Source organism: Myotis yumanensis, unplaced genomic scaffold (assembly GCF_028538775.1).
Source record: "Myotis yumanensis isolate MYYU_CA2020_CCGP unplaced genomic scaffold, mMyoYum1.0.hap1 SCAF_9, whole genome shotgun sequence".
NCBI lineage: Eukaryota > Metazoa > Chordata > Mammalia > Chiroptera > Vespertilionidae > Myotis > Myotis yumanensis.
The window spans coordinates 496,359-523,134 of record NW_027223760.1 but is presented as its reverse complement, the minus strand read 5'-3'; the positions used below and the strand labels follow the sequence as shown (position 1 = coordinate 523,134).

General features: G+C 54.6%; 1 protein-coding gene across 2 annotated transcripts in view; it reads right to left on the bottom strand.

The window, feature by feature from the left end:
• PTPRN2 (protein tyrosine phosphatase receptor type N2) overlaps positions 1 to 26,776 on the bottom strand; it is a 479,830-nt gene that overhangs the window by 254,246 nt on the left and 198,808 nt on the right. Inside the window, exons 5-10 of one of the 2 annotated variants that reach the window (XM_070423558.1) lie at positions 23,245 to 23,407; positions 15,707 to 16,013; positions 8,112 to 8,336; positions 6,435 to 6,475; positions 4,929 to 5,278; positions 387 to 473 (exon numbers count right to left, since the gene is read on the bottom strand). In XM_070423558.1, coding sequence (XP_070279659.1) covers positions 387 to 473; positions 4,929 to 5,278; positions 6,435 to 6,475; positions 8,112 to 8,336; positions 15,707 to 16,013; positions 23,245 to 23,407 — 1,173 coding nt within the window. The remainder of the gene's footprint in view (positions 1 to 386; positions 474 to 4,928; positions 5,279 to 6,434; positions 6,476 to 8,111; positions 8,337 to 15,706; positions 16,014 to 23,244; positions 23,408 to 26,776) is intronic. The other variant, XM_070423559.1, reaches the window with a different exon arrangement.

Below are 26,776 nucleotides of genomic sequence, written 5' to 3'. Positions count from 1 at the left end.
TGTCCTCAGTGCTCCCCACTTCCCAGGAAATAGCAAAAGGCCTACTAGGTGCTGACTGAGAATTCGCTGAAGGCTCCAACTTGCATGCAGGGGGGCGGGTGAGGACAGAGGAACGCAGGGAGCCTCCGGGTGATTCTGGAGCCAAAGGGCTGGAACCACGCCCGGTTGGCCAGTGCTGATGAGAATTCTTATAACCACATCCGTTACAGCTCATCTAAGTAACTCACCAGCCCCAGGCTCTCCCTTCCTGTCTTCCTGAGGCATTTTCCCGGCAGGGTGATTAGGAGGAGCCACAGGCACAGGCTCTCCCTCGCAAACCAGTTTATGAAACGGAACCTGAGAACGCGGCCGAGAACAGAACCCGGAGCCCCCGCGCCCACACTCACTCGGTGTCTGCAAGGACGCTCGTGGGCACCTGGAGCAGGCCAGTGACGTCCGCCAGCAGCTGCTTCCCCTTCTCCAGGCTCAGGGGGCTGTTGGAGGAGCAGAGAAGGGCAGCGTCACCACATGGAACTGACTCAATCCCCTTGGTGTCCAAGGAGGAGTAAGCTGTGTCCTCTGGGTCAGCTGTTATAGAGGATGGAGGGTAATAGAGAGAAAAAGAAAAGAAAGCAGAAGAACTACAAGGCATAGAAGTGTTTAGAAAAAAGAGGGAGAAGAAAGGGAAGAAGGCAGCATCCTGACACAGCCCTTTCCTTCAGCTGCCCCTTTCCCTGTGGTCCAAGGTAGAAATGGGAGACAAGTCCTGTTGCAGTGAGAGGGCAGTTGCTGTCAGCCAGGCTCTGTCTTTACCTGGGTCCTGATCTGAGCTGGGCCAAGTCTCTTTCTGTTATCTGGGTCCCGATCTGAGCTAGGCGTGGGAAGCGGGAAGCAGCCATGGGGGCAGGAGACCTCCCTCAGAAGGGGCGAGCATTCAAGCCCCTGCATAGTTGGGGGGGTGAGGAGGCTCCTTGTGCGCTTCATCCACTATGTTTATAGCTATGCTTATTGTCATTGCTTGCCAGTCTTCTTCCGAGTCTTAAACAACCCAATCTGAGAGGTGGCCACTGATTTGCATGCGCTATCATTTAAAAAATAAAAAAGGGGGAATTTGCCGGAAGCCGGTCCATCCTTGCTGCTTGACACAGTCGCTGCAGGAAAGAAACATCTGCACAGCATATGTTTCAAGGGACCTGGCATATATAGCATACTGTTCTTAATATGTTTGCTCTCCTTAGTGCCATGTGTTTTAACCAAGGTCACCTCTCCGAGAAAGGTTGTTTCCTCAGGTGGGGATTTTTCCCTGAGGTTAGGGAGGGGATACAACCCCTTAATTAAGTGCCAAGCGGGTAGTTAAGCTACATAATCTTTACTCCCTGGAATGGAGATAAGAAACGCCCTAACCTTTGTAATAGAAATTGACAGGATTAAAATCGGCTGGTATAAATACAGATGTAACAAGACAATAAACATCAGATCCTAACCAGAACCTAGCCAGAGAACATGGCAAAAGATCCTGGACAGAACCTGGCTACAGAACTTCACTGGAGAACCTAGACAGAACATGGCAAGAGAACCTGGATAGAACCTGGCTGGAGAACCTTGCTACAGAACCTGGCAACTGAACCTGGCTGGAGAATCTGGAGAACCCTGGCTGGAGAACCTAGCAAGAGAACATGGCTACAGAACATGGCAGGAGACCCTGACAAGAGAACCCGACTATGACGATCAACTGAATGCAGCCTCCGTGTCATTCCTTCTTCGCCGACTCTGTCCACACCTTTGGGGACCCCTGGACCCACTGGGGTTGGACCCCAGCAGAAGTCACCTTCCTTCTCCTTTTATGGGACAACTACATATACAAAAGCCTTTAAAAAGAGAATAGAATGAGATTCTTGTCACTTAACATCTGATTTATGAACACGTAGTGGAGATCTAGTGAAATCTCACCCCAGAGAATCCCCGATTACCCATTACTCTGATAACAGAGTCAGAGCCCACTGCTCCGTCCATGCCTGGTGACAGTGAGCATCGCACCTCAAACATTTAATTTGCTGAAGCAGCAAAGAGGGGAAAGCAGCCACAATCAGATAAGGACTGTCTTTAGCCCCCGTACAGGGGTAAGTGCTCAGGTCCCCAGGTGGCACCCAGGATGCTTCATAGGGAACTAACTGAGCCCAGGACAAGCCCGTCGTTACACTGCCTCTTCTGCAGGACCTCGGCCAGAGCCAGAGGACACGCCCAACCTAAGGGCCTTCAGGGTGGCTCACGAGTAGTCACTCCCTCTGCGCCAGCCCTAGTGCCGACACCCAGGGGGTGGACTGTCCTGCTCCAAAGGCTCCTGGCAAACACAGCCAGCATCTCCCATGAGCACCAGCCCTCGGGACAGGCCAGGGCACGGATGCCCTAGGGGGAGGAAAGGTTCCCTGAGCAGCTGTGCAGTGGAGGCTTCATCAGTGATGACACACACACTTCCCACATGACACACAAACACACACCACACATCCACACATGTGCACACACACTCATACACACAGTACACATAAACACACGACACATATGCACAACCTACACACACACAGCACATGCACAACACACACAACAGCACACATATGATACACACTACACATAAATACACAACACATACACACATGTGCACACACACAGCACACATAAACACACCAAACACATGCACAACCACCACACACAACATACACAACAGCACACATATGATACACAATACACATAAACACATACACACATGTGCACACACATACACACAGCATGCACACTATACACACAACCCTACACACATGCACACATCACACACAAACACACTACACACATGCACACCCCACACACCAGTACACACGATACAAACCATACACAAATACACATGTGCACACATACACACAATACACATGTATGCTATATATACATCCTACATAAACACATGACACCTATGTACACATGATACATAGTGCAGATAAACACACTGCACACACACAACACATACACACATGTACACATACGACACAGCACACACACAACACAGCACACATAAAAATACTACACACCATGCATGCACACGAACACACATGCATATAGCACACATAAATGCACTACGCATACACACACAACATGCACATATGCACATGATACACATGTGGTGCGTAGCACACATAAATGCGCACTTACCACACTGCATGCACACATGTGACATACAACACCAACATACATGTACACAACGTTTGTCTATGCACGTGCACACACAACATGCTAAATGCGCTATATATGACGTGTTGCATATAAACATGTACTGCATGTGTACGTGTGCACATCTATGCACTATACATAAACACATCGCACATGCATATGATGCACGCAAATAACACACTACATGCAACATCCAACATATAACACCACACCTCTATACACACTACACAGAACACACATGCAAGCGGTACACACATGCATACAGCGCACATAAATGTACTGTATGCAAACACGTGGCATGTGCACACAGCACACACTACATAGACACATTGCACACACATTAAACATGCACATGTGCGGCACACAGCAATAAACATGCACTGCACACATGCACATACTACACACATGCAGGCACAGTACACAAACACACTATACATATAGGCGGCATATACACACATACGCATATGTACACATAACACATCCACACATAACACACATCCACAGAGACATAAACCTACCTCCACACCCAGACACAGTGCACACACAACACGAGGATGTTTTCCAAGGAAGAGAAGACCTGTGCTCGGTGGCTGACACTTCAGAGAAGGCCAGGCTGTGGAACGCTTGCCCCACACGGCACCTCCGCTCTTGCCAGAGCCCGCCTCTGCAGGCTCCCATCAGGTGCCCGCTTGCCCATCTCTGGGTGGGATTCTGAAGGCTGGACACCCCCGGGGACTGCTAGTCCTCAGGAAAGGAGAGGAGGACAGAGAGGACCACCTGGGACAGACCAGCCAGGCGCAGCAGTGAGGAGGGACCAATGCGGCTGGACAAAACGGCCTGGAGACAGTGCGGCCCCCATCCCCGCGCTGGGCCAGCCAGAGGCCGTGCCGCTGACTTCTCTAGAAACACAGTGAGAACATTGTCGCTGTTGGAAATGGTCTTAGGCTTTAGCCTGGCTCTGACGTGCGCCTGTGGTTCAGCTCAGAACAAAGGATTTGCTGCTCTGCTTCTCACAACGCGCCCTGCCATCCTCACCGAAGCCACCGCCGGCTCTGGGCACAGCGTGAGCCTTGCAGAATCAGGGGCCAGTTGCCGGGCAGCCCTCCCCCACTGAGAACAACCTGTGAGCCATGATCGCTTGCGACCCGACGCAGCAACACCTGGACAGGGGGCCACTGGGATGCAAGGCAGCGCACACCTGCACACACACGCACACACACAGCTGTGCGGCCACACAGATAACGCTTCCTCCCAAACACGCTTTCATCACCTGAAGAAAACAACGTTTGTACAAAGCTGAGCGTCAAATGCCAGCTTCGTCAGTGAGGTGACCTGGACAAGGGGACTGCCTGTCGCTGGCTGGGTACACGATGTTTGTGATTCTCAGGTCAAAACAAGCGTGAGGACAGGGCGTGCTGCCCTCCGGGGGACCACTCTGGTGTGAAAGGAGGAATGAGTTTGGTGTTTTATCGGGTGAAGCCAGCACCCGATCCCACCTCCCCTCCCCGGAGCAGCGCCACCCACAGCCCAGGCCTCCTCCTCCCAGTGGCCCCGCCAGCCGGGCCTGGAGACAAGGCCACTTCATCCCTCGGGGAATTACCCTCGAGCTCAGGTTCCGGTTCTGATCTGCTGGGCACAGGGAGGGCGGCCCAAGCGCCGCCACCCTGAGACTCCCCCTCCAGGGAGGGGCCTGGGTCCCAGCACCAGCAGGTCCAGGCCAGGACTCCACTCACTCGCTCTCTGTCACGATGTAGCCATAGGCCTCCTCAGGAGACTTGACCTCCAGCCGCAGGCCGTGGCCGGGGCCCTCCTGCTCCTGCGAGGCCCCCGGGACCCAGCGCGGGAACTCCCCGAGCCCGTGGGTCCTGGGCTCCGAGCGCGGCCTCGCCAGCAGCTCTGTGGAGTAGGTCCGGCTCCTCACGTTCTCCACCCCCACGGTGTCCTCCTCCGAAGACAAGGCAGCTGCAGGGCCCTCTGCCTGCTCGATCCCGGTGGCAGGAGGGGCTCCAGGTGGGGCTCCAGGTGGGCGTCGAGACCCCTGGCCCTGCAGGACGTCTCCACCGCTGAGGCTCACAGGGCCGACCTAGTGGAAGGAAAGCCACGTGAGAGGACAAGCAGGAGAAAGACTGTCCACGTGCCCACGAAGGGAGGCTGTGAGGGATCACCCGTGGGTGAGGACGGCCGCGGGGCGTGCGGAGCTGATGAGGCTGCACAGCCTGTGCTAGAGCCACATCCAGATGAGAGGTCCTCAACCAAGTGGAGGATGCACATCAGAATCAGTCATAACGTTCCTCTCTCTTCCTCCCTCCCTCTCTCTCGCGCACACAAACACATACCCGTTAAATCTCAGCTTGCGTAATCAGCACAGGCTGTCAGCATCTATATGTTAAAAATAACCGTGTTGCCCTGGCTGATGTGCTCAGTGGTTAGAGTGTTGGCCTGCGCACCCGAGGCTTTGGGTTCAATTCCTAGTCAGGGCACATACCTAGGTTTGGGGTTCGATCCCGAAGGGGGCACATGCAAGAGAAACTGAATTTTTTATTTGCTTAATTTTAGTGACTTTAAAGTCAAGCAGCCACACGTGGATGGTGGCTGCCACACTGCTCGGTGAAGGTGAAACTGTCAGTGTGCGTATGCGATGCACCTGGAGGTCAGCACACGGGACACTCATGTATGAGGCAGTGCGATCATGTTACCACACACCTCCAGATGGGGAAACCCTAAGGCATGCTAACCTTCTTCTTTGCAGTAACCATTTTTCATATTTCTACAATGTGTCCATCCTACAGTAATAAAAGGGTAATATGTAAATAGACTGACTGGCAGAACGCCTGTGGCCCCTTGCCCTGCCTGGCCCCACCCCCCAGTGGGCACCCCAACCCTGATCAGGGGCAGGGAGGGCCGGCAAACTGCCCACGGTCCCACGCCCTGGCCAGCCCCGCCCCTGATGGCCCCCATCGGGGTGGGCCGGCTGGACCCCACCAGTGCACGAATTTGTGCATCAGGCCTCTAGTATTACTATAAATCTGAAAATATACATTAGCATATATCTAAACATACACAATTTGCATGCACTGTCTACAGTTTTCTCAGTTTGGGGATTATGAGGTTTTTACATCCTTTCCTAAAAAAACAAAACAAAAGTAACCTTTGTATTTCAGAAACATTCTCAGTCATGAACAAAAAGAAGACCAGCAGTTCCGCTCAGCGCGAAGCGAGTTGAGAGACGTGTATCTTACCTCTCCGTGGCCGTGAGCACCGCCGTCCCGTGCTCTGGGGTCTGTGGAAGACAAGAGCGTTATCGAAGTCCTGGTCAGGAGTGGCACCGCGGGTGTCGCAGTGTGCACGCCGCCACCGAGCCTTCTCGACGCCATGCCGTCCCCGGCTCCCTCCTGTGTGGGCGCAGGCGCTGCCCTGCACACTGACGGAGGAGGAGCTCCAGCTAAACGGGAAGTGTGGTCGCTCGCACAGCCACCCCGCGCCCCGGACCTGCGTGTGTCCCTGTGGCTCACACAGGAAGCACCGCCCTGCGGGACAGGCTGTGGCTGTGAAAAGGGGAAGCGGAGCATCCAACCCAAACCTCCTTGCGAAGGTGTCTCCTGAACATGTGGACACGGTATTTGCTGTGGCGGTCACTTCTCTAAGCCAGCATCCTGCCTGCAATGCCCCCAGTGCACCCCTCACCACGCCCTCCTGACGCCCCGCAACCCCCCAGGACTTTCTAGACCCCCCAGCCCTCAGAGTGGGTGTCAATCCTTGAGTGCCCACTGCCTTGCAACGCCTTGTCCCGGGGAGTTCCAGTATCTTCCACAAGCCCCTGCTACCATCGAGCAGTGTGTCTGCTCCACTAGCCTCTGTCCCAACCCCCAGACAGACGTCCACCCTCCACCGTGCTTCTGGCACATTCTTTGCGCGCCTACTATGTGCAGGACTGAGCTGCATGATTCAATGTGGCTCCAATGACTCTGAGAAGCAACCGCACAGAGAAGGCCAGTTGTCAGGGGAGTCTGAGCCCACCCACAGGTCCAGCTGCCGGGTGTGTGTGTGTGTGTGTGTGCGTATGACTGTATGTGCGTGTGTGAGTGTGTGTATGAGTGTATGCACACGTGTGAGTGTGTGTGCATGAGTGTATGCACATGTGTGTTAGTGTGTGAGTGTGTGTATATGTGTGTACATGTGTGAGTATATGTGTGCATTGTGAGTGTGGATGTGCGTGTATGTGTGTGTGTGAGAGTGTGGGTGTGCATGTGTGAGTGTGTGTGTGAATTAGTGTATGCACGTGTGGGTGTGCATGTGTGCATGTATGTGTGTGTGAGTGTATGTGTGCGTATGTGTGCGTGTGTGAGTGTGGGTGTGCGTGTGTGAGTGTGGGTGTGCATGTATGTGTGCATGTGTGAGGGTGGGTGTGCGCGTGTGGTGAGTGTATGCATATGTGTGGGTCTGCGTGTGTTAGTGTATGTGGGTGTGTGAGTGTGGGTGTGCGTGTGTGAGTGTGGGTGTGCATGTATGTGTGCATGTGTGAGGGTGGGTGTGCGCGTGTGATGAGTGTATGCATATGTGTGGGTGTGCGTGTGTGAGTGTATGTGTGCATGTGTGTGCTGGAGGTACCGGGGGGCCTCTGCTCTCTCCTTGGAGCAGCCTGGAAGGTGGGCTCAGGCAGACATTCAAATGAACCCCTTTCACTGTATTAGTCGAACAATTGACTTGCTCACAAACACACATCCAAACAAAAGCACTTCCTAGCATCAGGCTGCTTCTGACTCTGCACCTCAGCAGAGGAATCCGTCTCCTCGCAGAGGGCAGGCTGCCTTCCAGCACGGCTGCTCTGCGGCCCCTCCCGGGAGGCCGGTGCCCACCGCTCTGTGGCCGGGACTTTCCCGTCCACCACAGTGTGAGTGCCAGGGACAGGCGCTCACCTCGCGCTCCACCCCCGTCGTGGGCGCCATTCCCGAGCACTGCCTCGGAGCTGTCCGCCGGCTCCCCGGGCTCTCCTCCAGCCCCTCCGGGGCCTTCCCATGCCCCCTCCGCGTCCGCCGCATCAGCAATCACACCAGCCATCTTGTCCAGGTCCGGGGGGCTCAGCGTCTCCACAGCAACCTGGTCCTTTCTCGGGTCCTCCAGGAAGTGCTGAATCCATGCTCCTAGAGGGCACACACAGAGCCTCCTACAGCAACCCTCCCGCTGACGACAGGCACAGGCGGTGTGCAGAAACACGTGTTGTTTGTTGAATCTGAGTCCCACATGACTGTCCGGTTACACCAAGGCTCAGTGTCTTTAAACAGTGAAAATGGACGTGGACCCATGAAGGACCTATGACCAAACTCATGGACCGAGGAGGAGGATGGAAGCAGGGCCTCGGATAAAACAGCTGGAATTACGTGCCAGGGGAGGAGCCTGAGCAGCTTCATCTCCCTGAAAAGTTAAGCGCCCGACAGGACGCAAATCAAAGCGTCCTCCAAGGATTGCACTGCTTCCAGGCAAAAAGCAAGCACTCAACTCCGTTCAGGTGGAGGTGACACATTCTCAGTCCCACACACACGGTGTCCAGGGAGCAGCAACAGCAACAGACATATGAGAATCAGAAAAACAGGACATGCAATCAAGACAAAAGGAGTCAACATCAGGGAGGGACAAGGACAGCAAGAAGATGCTATAAACACAGGCAGAGCAGCAGCACCCAGCAAACCCAGTGAGGAACAGGCGATTCTGGGGGTGACAGGAACACCCTGAAATGGGAAGCCTCCCACACAGGTCGGTGAGTGTGGCTGGGGGACAAGAAAGGGCTCGTGAGCCTGAAGGCAGGTGGTCCTGTGACGGGAGGACAGAGCGACGAGGCGGGAAAGATAGAATGGAAACCAGGGCCTGCAGGTAGTGCCAGACATGACGCTGCCCCTGGAATCCAAGAGGGAAGGAGAGAATGGGGCCTAGAAAAGAAAGCTCCCCAAACCCCCCAAACGGGTGCAGAACATTAGCTTAGAGATTCAAGGCGCTCAGGAAACTCCAAGAATGAACACGAGAGTGGGGCACAATGGCACTTACAGTCCAAATGCTGAGAACAAGTGAGGACGGTCTCAGCAGCAGAGATTATATGCAGAGCAAAAGGGATGAGTGGGCGCTGACTTCTTAAGAAAAGCAGAGGTCACAGACATGTGAGTATCTCACAAGAATGACCTATTTGATGTAATATATGCAATTACATATTTGATAACATGCATATGAATGACATATTTGAAGTGTTCAAAGGAATAATGTTTAACTCAGAGATCTATATCCAGTGAACATGTCCTTCAAATGTAAGAGTGAAAGATACTTTCACATTATAAAAAAAAGAGCTGCCCAGCCATTGTGGCTCAGCGGTTGAGCATTGGACCTATGAACCAGGAGGTCACAGTTCGATGCCCGGTCAGGCATGTGCCGGGTTACAGGCTTGGTCCCCAGTGTGGGGTGTGCAGGAAAAAGCTGATCGATGAGTCTCTCTCATCATTGATGTTTCTCTCTCTCCCTCTCCCTTCTCTGAAATAATTATAAAAATATATTTATTAAAAAAGAGCTAAGCTAATCACCACCACTATCATCACCATTATCATCACCACCATCATCACCATCATAACCATCACCATACCATCACCATCATTACCATCTCCATCATCATCACCACCATCACAACCATCATCACCATTATCATCAACACAATCATCACCACCATCATCATCATTATCATCTTCATCACCACTACCTCCATAACCATCATCATAATGAGGAATTTACTGTGTCTCTTTTGTTTAGAGAGCATATAGTTCATTTAATTTCTGGAGACCAACTCTCAGGTGTCTGCAATGACTCAGATATACTCAGAAAGAGTTTATTATTTTATTCTGTCCTCATTTGGGCCTCCACCTGGGAGCCACAGGCTTAATCCTATGTCAGCTTCCTGTCTATTTCACTGGGAGCAACAAGGGAACAGTAAAATGTGTTCTCTTTCCAACCAGGGGCCGTGGTCTGACAGCTGAGTGGTGTGCACTGCTCACTGGCGAAATGAGGTGCTGAGCTGAGCTGCCACCTGGTGCCAGGAGCCCTGCCCAGGTGGGCTGCCAACTTTGGTCTCACAGAACCTGCACCCAGTCCACCTCTCCCTCATTACATGTAACAGGGAGGCAAAGGACAAACACTGCCCAGTTGGTGTTGGCGTTAACTGTGTAACTCGGCTGGTGGCAGGCTTGGCACTCAGCTGCTTTCTAAAGAATGTTTCCTTGAGATGCACATTAACGTGAGTGCACGCTCAGCATGGTCACCAGTAATGGCAGGGGAGGAGCTGGGCACGTGCTGGTGGCAAATGCCAAGCTAGAATATGAAACTGTCCAGGTGGGCCACTGTGTGTGGTATTGAAATCTGTCTCCATTAATGGAATGAGCTGAACCAGGAGCGCACGGGGATTGGACTTAGAGAAACGAGTTCAGGACAGTGCCAGCTGCTGGACTTCCTGTGAGTAGGAAAGTTCTAGAAGGTGGATGGCCCATGTGCATGGTTTACATACATCTGCAGCTAGGAACTCAATTTATGATCAAACCAAAGTGTATTTTACCACAATATTTAAAAATTTAAATACAAAAAGTGGCCGCGGTCACAGGCGGGGCCGGCGCGTTGCTCCCTAGTTGGAGGAGGACTGGCCCATGAGGCACCGATGGGCCAGAAGAGGGAGGTGCAGAGCTGCCACTGCCCCCGGTGGCCCTGCTTCATGCAAGGCACGGTCGCACCGGGAACCCAAGGGGCAGGACACCCCACACGGATAGCATTGGTCTTGGCAATTGTGTGTGTCTACCTTTGTGTCTAGTGTTCAGGTTTCGCGTGGTAACCACTTATTACGTATATAACTGGTAAAAAGGAACAAATAATCGTTTACAAATTCTATTTCCCGTAGCGAACAGGTCACACAATGACAGGCTAACCTGTTAGCAGGGAGCACTCCGCCTGGGGTGACCCGGACACCAGGTCTGCTGCTGGGGCGTGGGACCCACGACGTCTGTCTACAGCACTGCCATTCCACGCTCACTGTGACCTTTGTCCTTTCCACGACTGCCTCATGTAGGTCTTTGAGTTTTACGTTGCTTTAAAACAGGGGTGGGAACCTTTTTTCTGCCCACAGCCACTTGGATATGTATGGCATCATTCTCGGGCCATACAAAATTATCAACTTAAAAATGAGCTTGTCCTATTTGGTCAAACACTTAATTAACTCACCCCAATGCCTTGGCAGGACCAGACCCAATGATTTCTCGGGCCTTATCTGGCCCTCGGGCGGGACGTTCCCCACCTCTTCCCTAAAGCTTTGGAAGGGGACAGGGGTAAACAATGAATAGAGGAGGAAGACAGTCTCTTTTCCATCATGGACACTGGCCACACGCGGGAGCCAGGCCTGACGCGTCCATCACCTTGGAAGCACGTGGGGTGGGTTTTCCTGGAGCTTTACCTGGAGCTGCTGAAGGCCAGGGTCATGAGTCATGTGGCCATTTTCACAGGCCCCTCCCTCCCTGCTCTGGGCGGCCACCCTGAGAAGTCAGGACACACCTGCCCACCCCTCTGGCTTTCCTGGCCTCCCTCAAGGTTATTTGAAGGGGAACATAGTTTTCGTGGAGAGGGTGCGGCGCCTGTGCCTTCATGGGAATTCTGCCCTGGGCGTGACTGTGGACTTCTGCGGGGGGTAGGGGGACGGGAGGGGAAGTGGGGGCTGTAAGGCCCTAGACCACAAACTTAGGGAGAAGTTGGTCTTTCCTTGTCCATTTTCATTTAAACACAGAAGGCCACAGTCTATCCCTCCCCTGGCTCACACCCCTCCCTCCAGGATCTCGGTGAGCTCACCTGTGCCTCTGCGCCCCCTACAGACTTAACATAGCACTGCGCACAATGCAGTCAGAGAAAGCTAGAATTTGGAGCTAAATGGCCACTTAAAACATTAATGGACCAATTAGCCACAGTAACAAGTCTATTGTATTCACATCTGCCTTTTGGACAGCTGGCTCTTAAGAACGCCCACTGGGTCTCACGGGATCCTAGGTTGGGCCAGCCACCATCCACCCTCAAGCTGTCGCTTCCTCCTCAGGAAACTGAGGCTGGAAACAGCGCCATCTTTTGAGGTTGGACCCTCCATGTGGAAGAGTCTGGCACCTGCTGGACCCTGGGATGCAAATGGAGAAAGAGGCACGTCGCCAGCTCCCCAGAGCGTAGGGCCCACAGGAGACGGGCACCGACCAGATATCACCGTGGGAACGGCACTGTGCGGCATGTCCTGGGAGGAAGGGCAGGCGCAGCCCGGGGTGGGGTGGCTGGGGTGGGGGGGATCGAGCACCTTTCCAAGAGTCAAGGTGGACGCTGCTCAGAAGTGGAGTGGCTGTGCTGCTGGCGTGGTAAAATGGGACACCGCTGGAAGGCGCCCCCGACGGAAGGCACATCACCGCCTCTTGCTGAACAGCGAACACGAAGGGCCAAGTCTCCGTCTGGAGCCTGGGCCACGGGGATAGGGAGCTGCATGCTGTCCTTAGGAGGCCACCAGCAAAGTCCAGACAGTGAAAAACTCTGCGGGACAAGTGAGCTAGCGAGCCAGTTTGACAATAAATAAATTGCGTAATGAATTGCCAGGAAAGAGAAAAGAGGGAGGAGAAACCTGTAGATCAAAAGGGGCCAGCCCTGGCCGGGTCGCTCGGTGGGTTAGAGCGTCGGCCATACACCAAGGTTGTGGGTTTGATCCCTGCTCCGGGCACATACCGAGTCAACCAATGATGCACCAATAGGTGGGACAACAAATAGATCTCTCTCTCTCTCTCTCTCTCTCTCTCCCTCCCCTCTCCTCTCCTTCTCCTTCTCTCGCTCCCTCTTCCTCTCTCAAATTAAGAAATAACAATTTAAAACAATAAAAATAAAAGGGGCTTCACAGATGTAGCCACCAACTCAGTGGACCTTCTTTGTACTTTGAATCAAAAAAGAACCAACTGTAAAGAAAGTTAAGACAACAGAGCAATCTGAGTGCTGACTGCTATTTGATGCCCTGAAAACACTGCCGTCGATTTTACTCCAGGACAGAACTGCTGGTCAGGCTCAGGCAAGTCCAATCTCTCGGCACAGCAATGCTGCTATCCCACGGTGGATCACTTGGTGACAGGGAGGGGGAGGGGGAGGGGGAGGGGGAGGGGGAGGGGGAGGGGAAGCAGTAGGAGGGGCCAGGGCTGGGTGTGCAGGCTCATCGCTCACTCTCTCTGCTTCATGGTGGACATTTACGTGACTCCTCTAAGCACACGGGCAGCTGGGAAGATGCTACCTATAAAACTATAACCAACTTTGCAACGCAGACCAGTTCAGAGGGGCAGGGGACAGTGAAGGGGAGGTGACACGTGGGGAGGGTTCCAAGCGGTGCAGCTCCAGCAGACACGTGGAGCAGTCACCTCTGCCCGGCACCAGGGGGCGCTCGGAGGATTGAGTGCTGTTGGCCGGCAGCAGTATTTCCCTCTTCCAGCAGGGAGGACCCAGGCCGTCCACTGGGAGATGTTTAAGTTGTGGAAGATAGCACAGGAGGGGAGGGCGTTAAAGACAGGGCGCCCAGCATCATCCCAGCGTCATCGCATGTACAGAAGCCATACAGAAGCTGAGGGGACGCGAGAAGGGTCAGCACCATGGACAGAGGCTAGCAGGCGGGGAGGGACCTTCCCAAGGCATTCATGGCAGGTGCTGAGCGGGAGGTGAATAAATACTCTGAGGAGAGAAAAAAGGAAAGGAAAGGAAGTGAAGGGAAGGGAAGGGAAGGGAGGGGAGGGGAGGGGAGGGGAGGGAAGGGGAGGGAAGGAGAGGGGAGGGGAGGGAAGGGAAGGGAAGGGGAGGGGAGGGGAGGGGAGGGGAGGGGAGGGGAGGGGAAGGGGAGGGAAGGAGAGGGGAGGGGAGGGAAGGGGAGGGAAGGGGAGGAAAGGGGAGGGGAGGGGAGGGAAGGGGAGGGGAGGGAAGGGGAGGGGAGGGAAGGGAAGGGAAGGGGAGGGGAGGTGGGAGAGGAGGGGAGGGAAGGGAAGGGAAGGGGAGGGGAGGGGAAGGAGAGGGAAGGGAAGGGAAGGGAAGGGGAGGGGAAGGAGAGGGAAGGGAAGGGAAGGGGAGGGGAGGGGAGGGGAAGGAGAGGGAAGGGAAGGGGAGGGGGGGGAGGGGAGGGGAGGGAAGGGAAGGGAAAGGGAGGGGAGGGGAGGGAAGGGGAGGGGAGGGGAGGGAAGGGGAGGGGAGGGGAGGGAAGGGAGAAAGAAAGAAAGAAAGAAAGAAAGAAAGAAAGAAAGAAAGAAAGAAAGAGCAACAGGCAGAGGACGCATCTGAGCAGAGAAGGCAGCAGCCAGCAGAGAACACCGGCCCAGAAGAAAAAGCTGGTGGGAATGGGCTCCCCCAGGCACAGCCCCGTGGAAATGCCAACCCCACGGAGGGAGTGTTTCTGTGCGATGGCTTAGCCAGGTGCACAGCGCACACCTTCTGCTCCGTCCCTTCACCGCAGCCTGGCGTCTCTTTCATGTAAACAGGGTGGGGAGCATCTGGCCCAGAAATAAGTGGGCCTGGCCCTGCCAAGCATTGGGGTGAGTTAATTAAATGTTTGACCAAATAGACAGCTAATTGTTAAGATGATAATGCTGTATGACCCACGAGTGATGTTATAAATGTCCAAAAGGTCTGGGCAGGAAAAGGTTCCCCACCCCTGATTTAAAAGGTGCCACAGCAGCTACATGGGGGAGGGCCTTCCCTGAACAGCGGCGAGTGCAGACCTACACAAGCAGGGCGCTCCGCGATCCTTGGGCAGGTGTCACCACCACCGTCCCCTGCTGGGTCTGTGGTGTGAGATCTTCAGAGGAGAAGGCTGCTTTATCAGCATCGCGCTGAGTGCGATGGCCTCGGGAAAGGCCGTGAGGATAAAAGTGTGCAGAGCCTTCTGCGTCTCAAGGAGGAGCAGGCATGGCCCCTCTCCCTCAGGCGGTCACACAGGGCATAACTCACATGTCGGCGAGCCCAGCGCTGCGTGTTGGCCGCGGGAAAGGCCACGCAGTGCCAGCATCGCGCTGTGAGCAGCGCTGTCTCACCTGAGGCTTTGGGGACAAATACGCATTAACCATGTGACCTGGGCGCGTGTGACCACAGCAGAGATGGGGCGTGTGATGGAGTAAACGCATCCGTAGCCCACCTTCTAGAGCCTGTGTGGCCCACACCACATGGGGCTGGGGCTGGCCAGGGCCCCGCCCACCTCATCCTCTTCAGTAAAGTCAGGAAACCATGAAACCGCAGAGAGGGGTGTGAGCAGGGACAGTGTCATGACCCGGTCCATCCGGCATGGGCATGGCCACCTTCCCTCCACCAGCCACACGAGGAAGCGCACCCGAAGGCGCCCTCCTCACAGGTGCCTGGCGGCCGCCCCCCGCCCCCCCCCCCCCACACACACACAGCGAAGCAGGTGCTGGGAAGATGGAGTTGACAACAAACGAGCCCAGAGGGGGTGGGGCTGACTTACCATCGCCAGTGCCCAGGGGCTCGGTGGGGTCTTCTGAAGGCGAAAACCGCTTCCCGTGTTTCCTCCAAGGCACACGCAGAAGGTCATCAGGCGCGAGGGGGCTTGCCGGGGTGGGCGAGGGGGCTATCATGGCCAAGTAGGCGATCAGCTGCCTGAGCAGAGTCCGCTTCTGGACCCCGCCGCCCGCCTCGGGGCTGAGCTCGCCCGGCGGGAGCCGGCTGAGGGTCTGCAGAGGGTGGCCCATGGGGTGCCTGGTCCGGGAGGCAGGGGCGGAGGTCAGCACACTGTCGGCCTGGGGGCCCTCACCCTGCAGGGGCGGGAGAGAAACAGCAGCGGTTGAGTCTCAGTCCTCAGCCGCCCACCAGGATGGCCCTGGGTCGGGATTCTCAAGGCACCGAACAGCAGCAGGCCGCCGACGTGCCCACAGTGCACCATCAGGGACCAAATTCCTGTCTACGCTGGTCGCGACATTAGTCGTTGACAACAACTTTATTGAGGTGATTCACACACCAGGAATTCACCCAACTCGGCTGTTTTGAGTGCAGCCACAGAGCTGGGCAAAGGCCACACACTATTCCACCGTCACCTGTTGAATAGCATCTTAGTCACCCAAACAGGACCCTGCACCCCACTCCTCCCACCCCAGCCCTGGCCATCGCCCTCTCCTTCCCTCCTTCCTCTCCTTCCTTCCCTGGGGCTCTGCCGGCTCCAGGTGCTGCGCGGACGGGACCCACCATGGACGGGACCCACCACGGAGGGTCCCACCACGGGGGCCTGTGTCTGGCTTCTCTCTTGCAGCGTAGTTTTCAGGGTGCACCCTGCTGCGTGCCGGCGCATCCTCTCTCACAGCTGAAGACTAACCGGGAGGGGTGCAGCACTTGTGCTTACTGGCTCACTAGCTGCTGGACGTGGGGTTGTTCCCACTTTGGGGCCAATCTGAATGCACTGCTGTGGGCGCCGGGGGCCTGTCTGTGGGTGCCGGGGGCCTGTCTGTGGGTGCCGGGGGCCTGTCTGTGGGCGGCTGGGGGCCTGTCTGTGGGTGCCGGGGGCCTGTCTGTGGGTGCCGGGGGCCTATCTGTGGGCGCTGGGGGCCTGTCTGTGGGTGGCTGGGGCCTGTCTGTGGGTGGCTGGGGCCTGTCTGTGGGTGGCTGGGGCCAATCTGTGGGTGCCGGGGGCCTGTCTGTGGGCGCCGGGGGCCTGTCTGTGGGCAGCTGGGGGCCTGTCTGTGGGTGTGTGTTTCTCTCCTCCCACGGCTCCCAGCGCAGCTGCGCATTCACACGACCCCAGCAGCGGGTTCCAGGCTCCACCTCAGCTGCTCGCGCTGCTTCGTCCTCGTTTTCATTCCAACCAGCCCAGCGGTTGGGAAGTGGTCGGACTGGGTATTGAATCACGTCATGTCCTGCTCCTGTGATAGCACCTCCTACCCAGGGAAATGCCAGGCGCCTGGTTGCTAACGATACAGAGTGTTGCGTCCACGGCCTGGGCAGCACGGCCTTTCCCGGAGCCACCGGCTTCCTCCTCGCTTCTGGTTTCCCGGAGGATGTGGGTGGCCACAGCCGCTCCTAGCCCTTGCCCGGGGACATTTCCTGCTCGTGCCTCCCGGGCCATGGGCACGGCCTTGGGTCCAGCTCACACGGCCACTGGGTTGAAGACGAGGCTCCGCCTGCCTGGCCTGGCTGTTTCCAAAAGCATCTGGGCCAGGCTCGGCGGGTCGGTGAGTGCGAGGCCAGGACGCGGCGGCTGTGGGCCGTTTGCTTCTCAACTTTGAACTCAGGCAAATCACTTGACTCTTCTGAGACTCAATTTTCTTCTGTCACAGAAGGACACTGGACATTCTCCCTGGGACTGTTTATGTTGTAATGATGAGATTTTAGCTGTCCTCCAGATTGTTTAATTTTGTCTAAGTACCAGCTGAAATGAGCTGCTTTCCCTTGCAAAGGGCAGCTGAGATTCACGAGAGAGAAACAGGAAGTCTCCTCCGCAGCGCCCCTCCAGGGCACACACACTGGGCGCAAGGTCATCTTCAGCTTGGCGTCGGCTCCTGTTCGGAAGGCTGTCTCCACGCCCCTGGCCAGGCCACCCCGCGGCCGCCGTCCGGGCCCCTCATTAACGTGCCCCGGCGTCTCTCCTCTCCCCCCACATGCAGCCGACCTGCCGCCTCTGCGCGAGGCCTTTGACGAGAGCCAACGAGGCCGTGGCAGAGGACCCCTGGCTGGACGCAGCCCACGGCGAATCATAGCAGAGTGTTTCGGGGATAAGCCCTCTATTGGGGGGTGTATGCACTGACCCCCATTAAGGTGAAGAAGAGGAAAGAGCACGTAGCAGGTAGTACAAGCAAGGGGCTGTGGAGCAGGACCCCGCGGTCCTCACACCAGGCTCCCTGCAAACGGTACAACAGGGCAGTGTCCGCAGAGCGATGGCCTCGGTGAGGGTGTCCGCCCATGACCAGGGCCTGGGGGTGGGAAGGTGAGACGGGAGCTCATGGCTGCTTCCTCCCGGGGGGCTCTGTCCCAAAGGAGAACAGCACACGGAGTGGGTTTGGGGCAGGGCAGCCCCCAGGTGGGTCTCCGCCTGAGGCTTCCGGGCCAGTGGCCTTTGCCCGGGGGAGGTGTTTAACACCTCCATCACCTGTGACTGGGGATCTCTCGGAAGTGCTGGTGGCTACGACCACTATCGCTGGTACTTTTACTTCACCAGCTCGCACTTTATTTTCTTTAAAGCGGCAGGAAGTCCCCAGCCTGGCCGAGAACGGCCTGCCCACCGCTTTCAGCTGAGTTTAACCTTCCAGGACCCATGTTCAACCCTGTGTTTGGAAAACGGTTTAAAGCCTCAATTCAACAAACCTATGGTGTTGGGTTTCTCAAGGTAACAGTGAATGATTTGTAAGACTGCATTTACCCAAATATGAAAACCAGAAACCTAACAGCATGAAAATCGGCCAATTGTCCATACGTGGCACAGCCACTTTCGGCACATTAACTCCTCATGCGGTGTGTCAGCGGAACCCACTGGGGAACTGTGGCATGATCCACCGAGGGCAAGCGTCTGAGAACCGCCCCCGCAGCGCCCTGATGTCCCACGAAGATGGAAGTGCTTTGGGCACATTCCGAAGCCCCACTGCATGCGCTGAATAAGTGCCAGCAGGGTGGGCGGCTGTTCAGACCAGGCCCACCTGCCAGCACAGCTCTGCACTGGCACCCCCGGGGAGAAGTCTCACCTCTCTGAGCTTCACTTTTACCGCCTGCAAAACTTGGAAAATAATTTTTCTTATAGCAGCTGTGAGGATCAGGGAGAGTATGGGTAAAAGTCCCTAGTTTAGCACATGGCTCAGAGAGGTGTGCTTCACAGTCATCCAGCATCATGACTTCTATCATCACCACCATCATCATCATTATCATCACCATCATCACCATCACCATCATCACCACCATCAACACCATCATCACCACCATCATCACCACCATCATCATCATCACCATCACCATCATCACCACCATCAACACCATCATCACCACCATCATCACCACCATCATCATCATCACCATCACCATCATCACCACCATCACCATCAGCATCATCACCACCACCATCACCATCACTACCATCATCACCATCATCCCATCACCACCATCAGCAGCAGCAGCAGCATCATTATCACCATCATCATTATCATCACCATCACCACCATCAGCATTATCACCACCATCATCACCATCACCTTACCACCATCACCCCATCAACATCACCATCACCACCATCAATATCACTATAATCACCACCATCAACATCACCATAATCACCATCAACATCACCATCACCACCATCGATATCACTACCATCACCACCACCAACATCACCATCATCACCACCATCACCACCATCAACATCATCATTATCACCACCATCACTACCATCAACATCGTCACCACCATCAGCATCACCATCTTCACCATCACCATCACCACCATCAGCAGCATCACGACCACTACTGCTACTGTGTGACAAGTTCTGGACTATATTCAATGAGGGAAGAACAACTCAAACATGGGCCTGTCTTTAAACAGCTTGCAAGCTGAAATGCTAGTTAAGTCATAAACATTAGTAGGTACAACTGGAAGTATATTATTAAAGAGGTTCCTGGGAAGGAAGTGGTTATATTCAGCTGGGAATCAGGGCGGCTTCCTGCAGCCATGTGACATACATCCTAGACTACAACCTGCATTGCATCCCCTGCCTCCCAGCCAGCGAGACACTCATTGAGGTGGACCCCCTTGCTCCCAGATTCCCCTGGGCCAGGGTCCCAGAGCTGAAGGTCAGGCCTCCCTCCTCTCCCGATGTCACTTCCCAGCCCCAGGTTGCACAATTACGGACAGAGACTGCCAGGAAGGCCTGGAGGCCGGCAGCCCAGTGCCAGCAAACACTGAGTGGATGAGACATTTGTCTATACCCTGGTCCCGCATGCTCATCAGATACTCTCTAGTGTCAAGGATCCAAAACAAATTAGGAGCCCAGACTGGGCCATCTTTTGACCACAGCAAACCTTTTCTCCAGTTTGCCTCATGCCCGGAGGCAGCACTGACAAGCACACTGATCAAGAGGTGCTTGCGGCTGGCGTGACAGAGCACACGGCGGTGGGGCTGTTCACAGGCCTCCTAATGAGCTGGCCCGCAATGGCCCTGGACAACGGTGAGAGTTGGGAGCTGGTGGAGTTCAGAAACCCCTGCCTCCAGCTCATTACTGGAGAGTCAGGGTTACTTCACCGTGGCTTCCTGTTCTCAGGCCATGGGGCAACTCTGGCAACTTATTCTCTCTCTCTCTCTCTCTCTCTCTCTCTCTCTTTCTCTCCTTCTCTGTGTGTGTGACTCTGTCTCTCTCCCTGTCTCTCTGTTTCTCTCTGACTTTCTCCCTCTCCACCCACTTCTCTCTCCCTTTCAACACAGTGAAAAGGTTGTCAGTGCTTAATGGTGTTCAGGCTCTAGGTGCCCACCCACGTGCAGGGGTGAGGACTGGAGGGGTCACTCCCTTGACAGCGCCATCATCAGGACAAAAGAAACGGCCTTGTTCAGAGCCTCACGCTGGTCCCGCTCTGACAAGGCTGCCGGCCAGCTGCAGTGACACAGCTCTCCACAGAAGGCGGCCAGTCCCCGACAGCTCGGGGGTTCCCAGCGCCTGCGGCCTGAGGGGCTGAGTTCTAGGCCACAGGACCGATGAATTTTGAGAAATCTGACAGTCAGATGTGCCGTGGCCTTCTGCACAGGACACTGCATCACGTAGCCTGGGGTTGCTCTGAGGCAGTGGTTCTCAACCTTCCTAATGCCGCCACCCTTTAATGCAGTTCCTCATGTTGTGGTGACACAACCATAAAATTATTTTCGTTGCTACTTCATAACTGTAATGTTGCTACTGTTATGAATCAATGTAAATATCTGATATGCAGGGTGTATTTTCATTGTTTGCGACCCACAGGTTGAGAACCGCTGCGAGGAGACACGACGAGGGGAAGGGCTGCTTCTCCGCCCCCCCCCCCCCCCGCCCCCCACCGCCTCCCTCCTCACCACGCTCGCTCTGGTTGGCACGCATCCTCTGGTTGGACCCAGCCCGGGAGCACAGGGAGCGGCCGGAGCAGAGAGCTGTGTCTGCCCCTCGGGTTGGCGAGGTCACCGCGAGGCCAGGCTTATGGCTGCCGGCCAGGCTGGGCTTTGGCTCTGCCTGTGCGCATCCTTGTTGACCCCGAAACCACCCTGTGGTGTGGACACAGGCTCCCCATTTCGGGTGCGTGGCCCCTGGCGTCTGCTTCGGGCTGGGCCACAGGAACCGTGGGCTCATCTGCCGTCTGCGGTGGAAAACAACATGACTTGTGCTCAGCTGAGCTTGGAGGAGGGGACTTGGCGATCTTGCTTTGGGCTTAAAAAATAAACATGAACAAGCCGGACAGGAATTTCCAGGTTCAGCCCCCACTTGAGGGTTTGCATCGAACATCCCAGGCCATCTCTCGTCTCCCGGCCTCAGCATCTCGTTCTGAAAAACGCGGTGACTAAGCTGAGGGCCGTCTCTTCACTGAACCCACCAGAGAAGCTGTTCCTGACCCACTGCCTCCGTGGGCTCTGCGCTGCCTCCGCTCTGTGTGCAGCTCCCACTGCTCACTCAGCGTCTCGCCTTCCCACTCAGTCCTGCAGTCCGTTCGTCTTCATTATGAACATGGCCCTTTCCCATCGTCGCAACACGAGTCACACCTGGGTTTTCTTCTGTCGCCTCCTTCCTCTCTCAACCATGAGGCCCATCTTTTTTCTTCTCCCTTCACCTTCCCCAAAGTCTGACTGGATGCTGACGTTTTGTATAAAAGAGCAGCAGAGAATGAAGTAAATACCATTCACCCCGGAACAATGCACAGCCCTTGCTCTGCCAGTCTGCTAATGTGGGCACTGAAGCCATGCGATCTGTAGCTAGGTGGGCGCTGAGGCCACGTGATCTGTGGCGAGGTGGGCGCTGATGTGGGCGCTGAGGCCGTGATCTGTTGCGAGGTGGGCGCTGACTTTGTGGCCGAGTCTCCTGGCTGCAGTTGGTTGAGAGCAGGATCAGGGCCTTTCTTCCTTGGCTGGGCTCTGGGCTCTGAGGATCCCGATGCTTGTAGGGGCTGCTGGTTTCTGGCCCCTGAGGGCTCTCTGAGCACAGAGTGATGCCAAGTTGTCTGCCGTCCTGCAGCCTCCACGACAGACCTTCCTCCCCCGTTTTGCCCGTCCCAGGCCTCAGAGGTGCGGGGGCTGCTTGGAACCCCCGGCAGCTCCCGGGAGTGCCTCCCACCCCCTCCTCCACACCTGAAAGGGATCTAGAGCAAGTTCCCTGTTGACACAAAGTGAGCTTCTACCCGGGGCCAGTGCGGTGCCCAGACCCAGCACCTACACGGCGCCCGCAGAGGGCAGGGTGAGAGAGGAGAGACCGCAGGGTCTCCCCGGGACAGGTCTGGGCAGTGGGTCCCCTGGTCACCCAATCCTGGCCAAATTCAGGTTCCCGTGTCCTTCCTGCAGGGGAGCGTCCACTGCCGTCCCAGGCCCTTCCCTGCGGTGGACTCGACACTCCGGCTGCCCTGGCGTCCTGCTGTGTAATCGATGGGGGGCTTCCTCAGGCCACGGGCCTGTCCCACGGGGGACACCTTGGGGACCCCATCCCTCGGGGCTCAGCATTGAGGGGCGCAGGCAGCCACTGCTGGACTTGGGGAGGGGTCACCCTGCCATGACCCCAGGGACCCTCTGTGCACACACCCCTCCCCTCACACACTGCCCACCATCTGGACAGACATGGGAGAAACAGGAGACGCGGCTGAGGACTTAGAAGGTGCTCCTTGGGAACCCGGGGACCCTAACTGACTGGGTGGTGGGCACACACGTACAGGCCACGTACCATAGAAACATACACTCGAAACCTATTGATCCCATTAACCAATATCACCCCAATACATTTTTTAAATCTCAAAGAAAAGGAATTCCCCCTCCTTACCCCCCAGGTGACACCCAGCCCAGAACCCAGAGCTGTGACGTCACCTGGACTACCCGCCCGCCCAGCTGCATCCTGGGGAGCAGGTCCAGGGCCACAGCCGGGGACAGGGCCTCCAGTGACAGCAGGGAGTGCTCCAGGGCTGTGGCCAGCATGCGGTCGCCCTGCAGACCGGGCCTCCTCTCGTCCTCGGCTCTCAGCTTCCAGCTCCTGAAAAGAAAAAAAGAGGCTCTGAGCCATCACACACGAGGGGTCCATCAGCCTCCAGGCCCTGCTGGACCTGCTGGGCCGTGGGAACAGCACCATAGCTGCAGTGCCACTGGCCACTGGGCTGCGAGGCCACAGACCTGTGGGTCCCGATGACCGGCTGCCCCTGCCCGGTGCCTGCACGTCAGCACAGCCTTCAGGTCGACCTGAAAACACACCCACAGACGAGCTCATCTTTGTTCCCAATGCACCCCCAGGTCAGCTGCTCCGCTCCCACCCACCCGGACCTTTGGGAAAAGTAAACAGATTTATTGCTAGAAATGCCAACCATGTGCTGGTTCCCTTGTCACTCACATCTCAGCTCGAAGGTGTCCCCCGACCACCCGATCTGAGGGGTGTCCGTCATGGCTCATTAGAGCCTCTAGTATTTTAGCATCTATGATGAGCTGGCAGGCCCTTCTTTCCATACAGGTGCACGTGCTATTGCTGGACAGCCCGCGTTAGCATGCAGGCTCTGAGAGAAGGAAGCACATTGTTCTGTATTTCCCGTTTGTGGCTCTCACCCCAGAGTTTACAACAGAGCCCAACTCCCCAGAGGCAGTGAAAAAATATGTGCTGACTGAATAAATGAGCTTAATTCATCCACGAAATTCTGGGTTCCTGCAGAGTGAGCTCAGTCGCCAGGATTTCACACCAGTAACCTGTGAAATGGCACTTTTTCCGGGGCTGGACTCGTGTCCGGGAAACCTAAACCCCATGAGGACAGAACCGATGGCTCAGGGGAAGTGAGTAGTGCATGTTGTGGAAATAAAATTTGTAAGGAAATAAAAAAAATTTAATTCTATAGAAACAACCACAGATGCTGTTTGTACAGAAGGAACTGGATGTGTTTCTCCGTCAACGACACAGCCTTGCACGGAGCCTCTACAGCACGGCGCCAAAGGCTGCAGCAACTGCAGAACAACAATAACTGAGTGATTGCTCCTGACATTTGCACAGCCACGCCTGAGGGCTTGCACACGAAATGCACTTGGTCTTCATGTCAGCAAATACTGGGTTTCAAAGTGTGTTATTTGCATCATCTCCCAGAAGTACCGCTGCTGCTGCACAGGAAATTCCACACCCAGGACCACTCAAGATGTCAGCATGGGCCCAGGGAGAGGCCGGGGAGGGGGCGCCGGGGGAGGGTTCCCAGGGGAGGGGGCGCCGGGGGAGGGGGTGTGTTCCTGACTTCCTTTCATTTTGTCCCCTCCTTTCTCTGCCGGGTTAGTATTGTTTAAAAACAAAAGTAAAGGGGGAGATGTGGGGCGCGGTTACGGTGTTTTGGCGAGGATCAAGCCTCGGACTAATGAAAGGACAGGGTCCTCTCATTGCCACGTGCAAGTCCCAGCTGGAGGCCAGGGCCCTCCCAGCACAATCATAGCCAACGGCTGTGGTTGTGAGCTTGAACCTATGGTCCAAACACGTGTCCCCAGGTGCCTTGTGGTAGAGTTCGGGTGCATGTAGTTAAGTGAGTTTGAAACTCACGAGAATGCTGTAAACAACGTGATCACGCCCCTACTTTGCCTCGTGGCATCTGCTATAAAATAAAGACACGGCTTGTGGGCGCTGTTGTTGTCTCCTCATCAGGGAGGAGCGTCCCACTGAGACCCAGCTTTCATTCTCTTGTCTGTCTTTCTTAATCCTTTCACCCCCCACTCAGTTTACTTTTGGCGGCAACATATGGCGCTCGACCAGGGACTGAGTTCGGGGGAGATAAAAAAAGGTGGTCAGGTGAAAGGAGGCTCCAAGGCGTGCACAATGAGTAAGCTTAAAAAAATAAAAGTAAGAAAATAAGAAGAAGGCCAAAAAGCAAAATAAGGTACGGAGCCGAACTGTGGTAATATTAGCTCGGTGTGAAACTTGGGAAATTCAGGAAATAAGCTGTAAAAAATAAGCGGTAGAAAGTAGAAATAGAGAGTAAGTTTAAAAAGCAAAAGTAAGATAAGAAGGCCTAAAAACAAAAATAAGGTGGGAGCCGAAGTGTGTCTTTTCTCAATCCTTTCATCCCCCCACCACTCAGGATCACCAGGGCCTGAGTTTTGGCTGTAAGAAGTGGCGTCACCAGGGACTGAGTTCGGGGAAATTTAAAAGTGGTCAGGTGAAAGGAGGCTCCAAGGCGCGTGCAGAGAGTAAGTGTAAAGAAACAAAAATAAGAAAATAAGAAGTTAAGCTAAAAGCAGAAAGTTAAGCTAAAAAGCAGAAAGTAATAGCTCGGTGTAAAACATGGGGCAGTGCTTAATTAAAGCATTTTTAAATTTCTTAAGGAGAGAATAAGTTAGAAAATCATAAAAAGAAGTGGATCCCAAAAAACAAAACAAAAAAGCGGTAGAAATAAGGGGTAGAAAATAAGAATTCTTTTAGGTTTTGTTAAGTTAAAGATAGGTAAGATAGAAATAAGCTATAGAAATAGAGAAATAAGTAGAAATAAGCGGTAGAAATAGAAAGTAAATGGTAGTAGAAATAAGCTGTAGAAGTAAGAAATAAGTAGAAATAAGTGGTAGAAAATAAGAGATCTCTTAAATAAGTTGTAGGCAGTAGGAATAGAGAAATAAGTAGAAAATACGCGGTAGAAATAAGCTGTAGAAGTGGGAGATAAGTAAAAATAAGCGGTAGAAATAGAAAATAAGCGGCAGGAAGTAAGAAAATAAGAAGTAAACAGAAAGATATAAAATAAGGTAGGAATCTCCCGGGTTTTGTTTAAGCTACTGTAAAGCAGCAGATGGCTGTGGTGGTTGATGTTTAAGGCAGTAATTTTTATTTCTGACCTAGATTGTAAGCTCTTGCAGCAGCTGCATTGTTTCTAGGCCTTGGTTATCTTTGCTTGCGACCAGATGGCTCCCTGGGACTGTGGGTCTGTGTGAGACCCCAGACTCAGAGTGGGAAGTCTCCGGCTCTGCAGGACCGAGGGCTGCTCGTTTCCATGCAGCAGCGGATGGAGAAAGAAGCTGAGAAGGGACCAGACTTCCACCGGCGTGGACGGGGCTGATTTGACTGGGACTGGTGCGGACTCAGTGTCAGGGTCAACCGTCCAAACAGCCTGATCCAGGGGACTGGTTTTGCATCAACGACATCTTTGCATCGGTGAGGTATCAGCATGGAGTCAGCTGAAGAAGATGGCAACTGAGGCCAAGCAAATGTTAGAAAAGCAAGTGGAAGCTATGCTAGCGTTGGTGAACTGTCAGTTTTCTGTAAAATCTTGTGGAGCAAAATCGAAGGACTTTGAGTAAGATATCCTGAAAATGTTGACATGTTTGTAACTTGGTTTTGCATTGGTATTGCTTTGTTATTAGCCAGAGTTTTGTTCTCTTGGTAACATTGCTGTTTATGGTT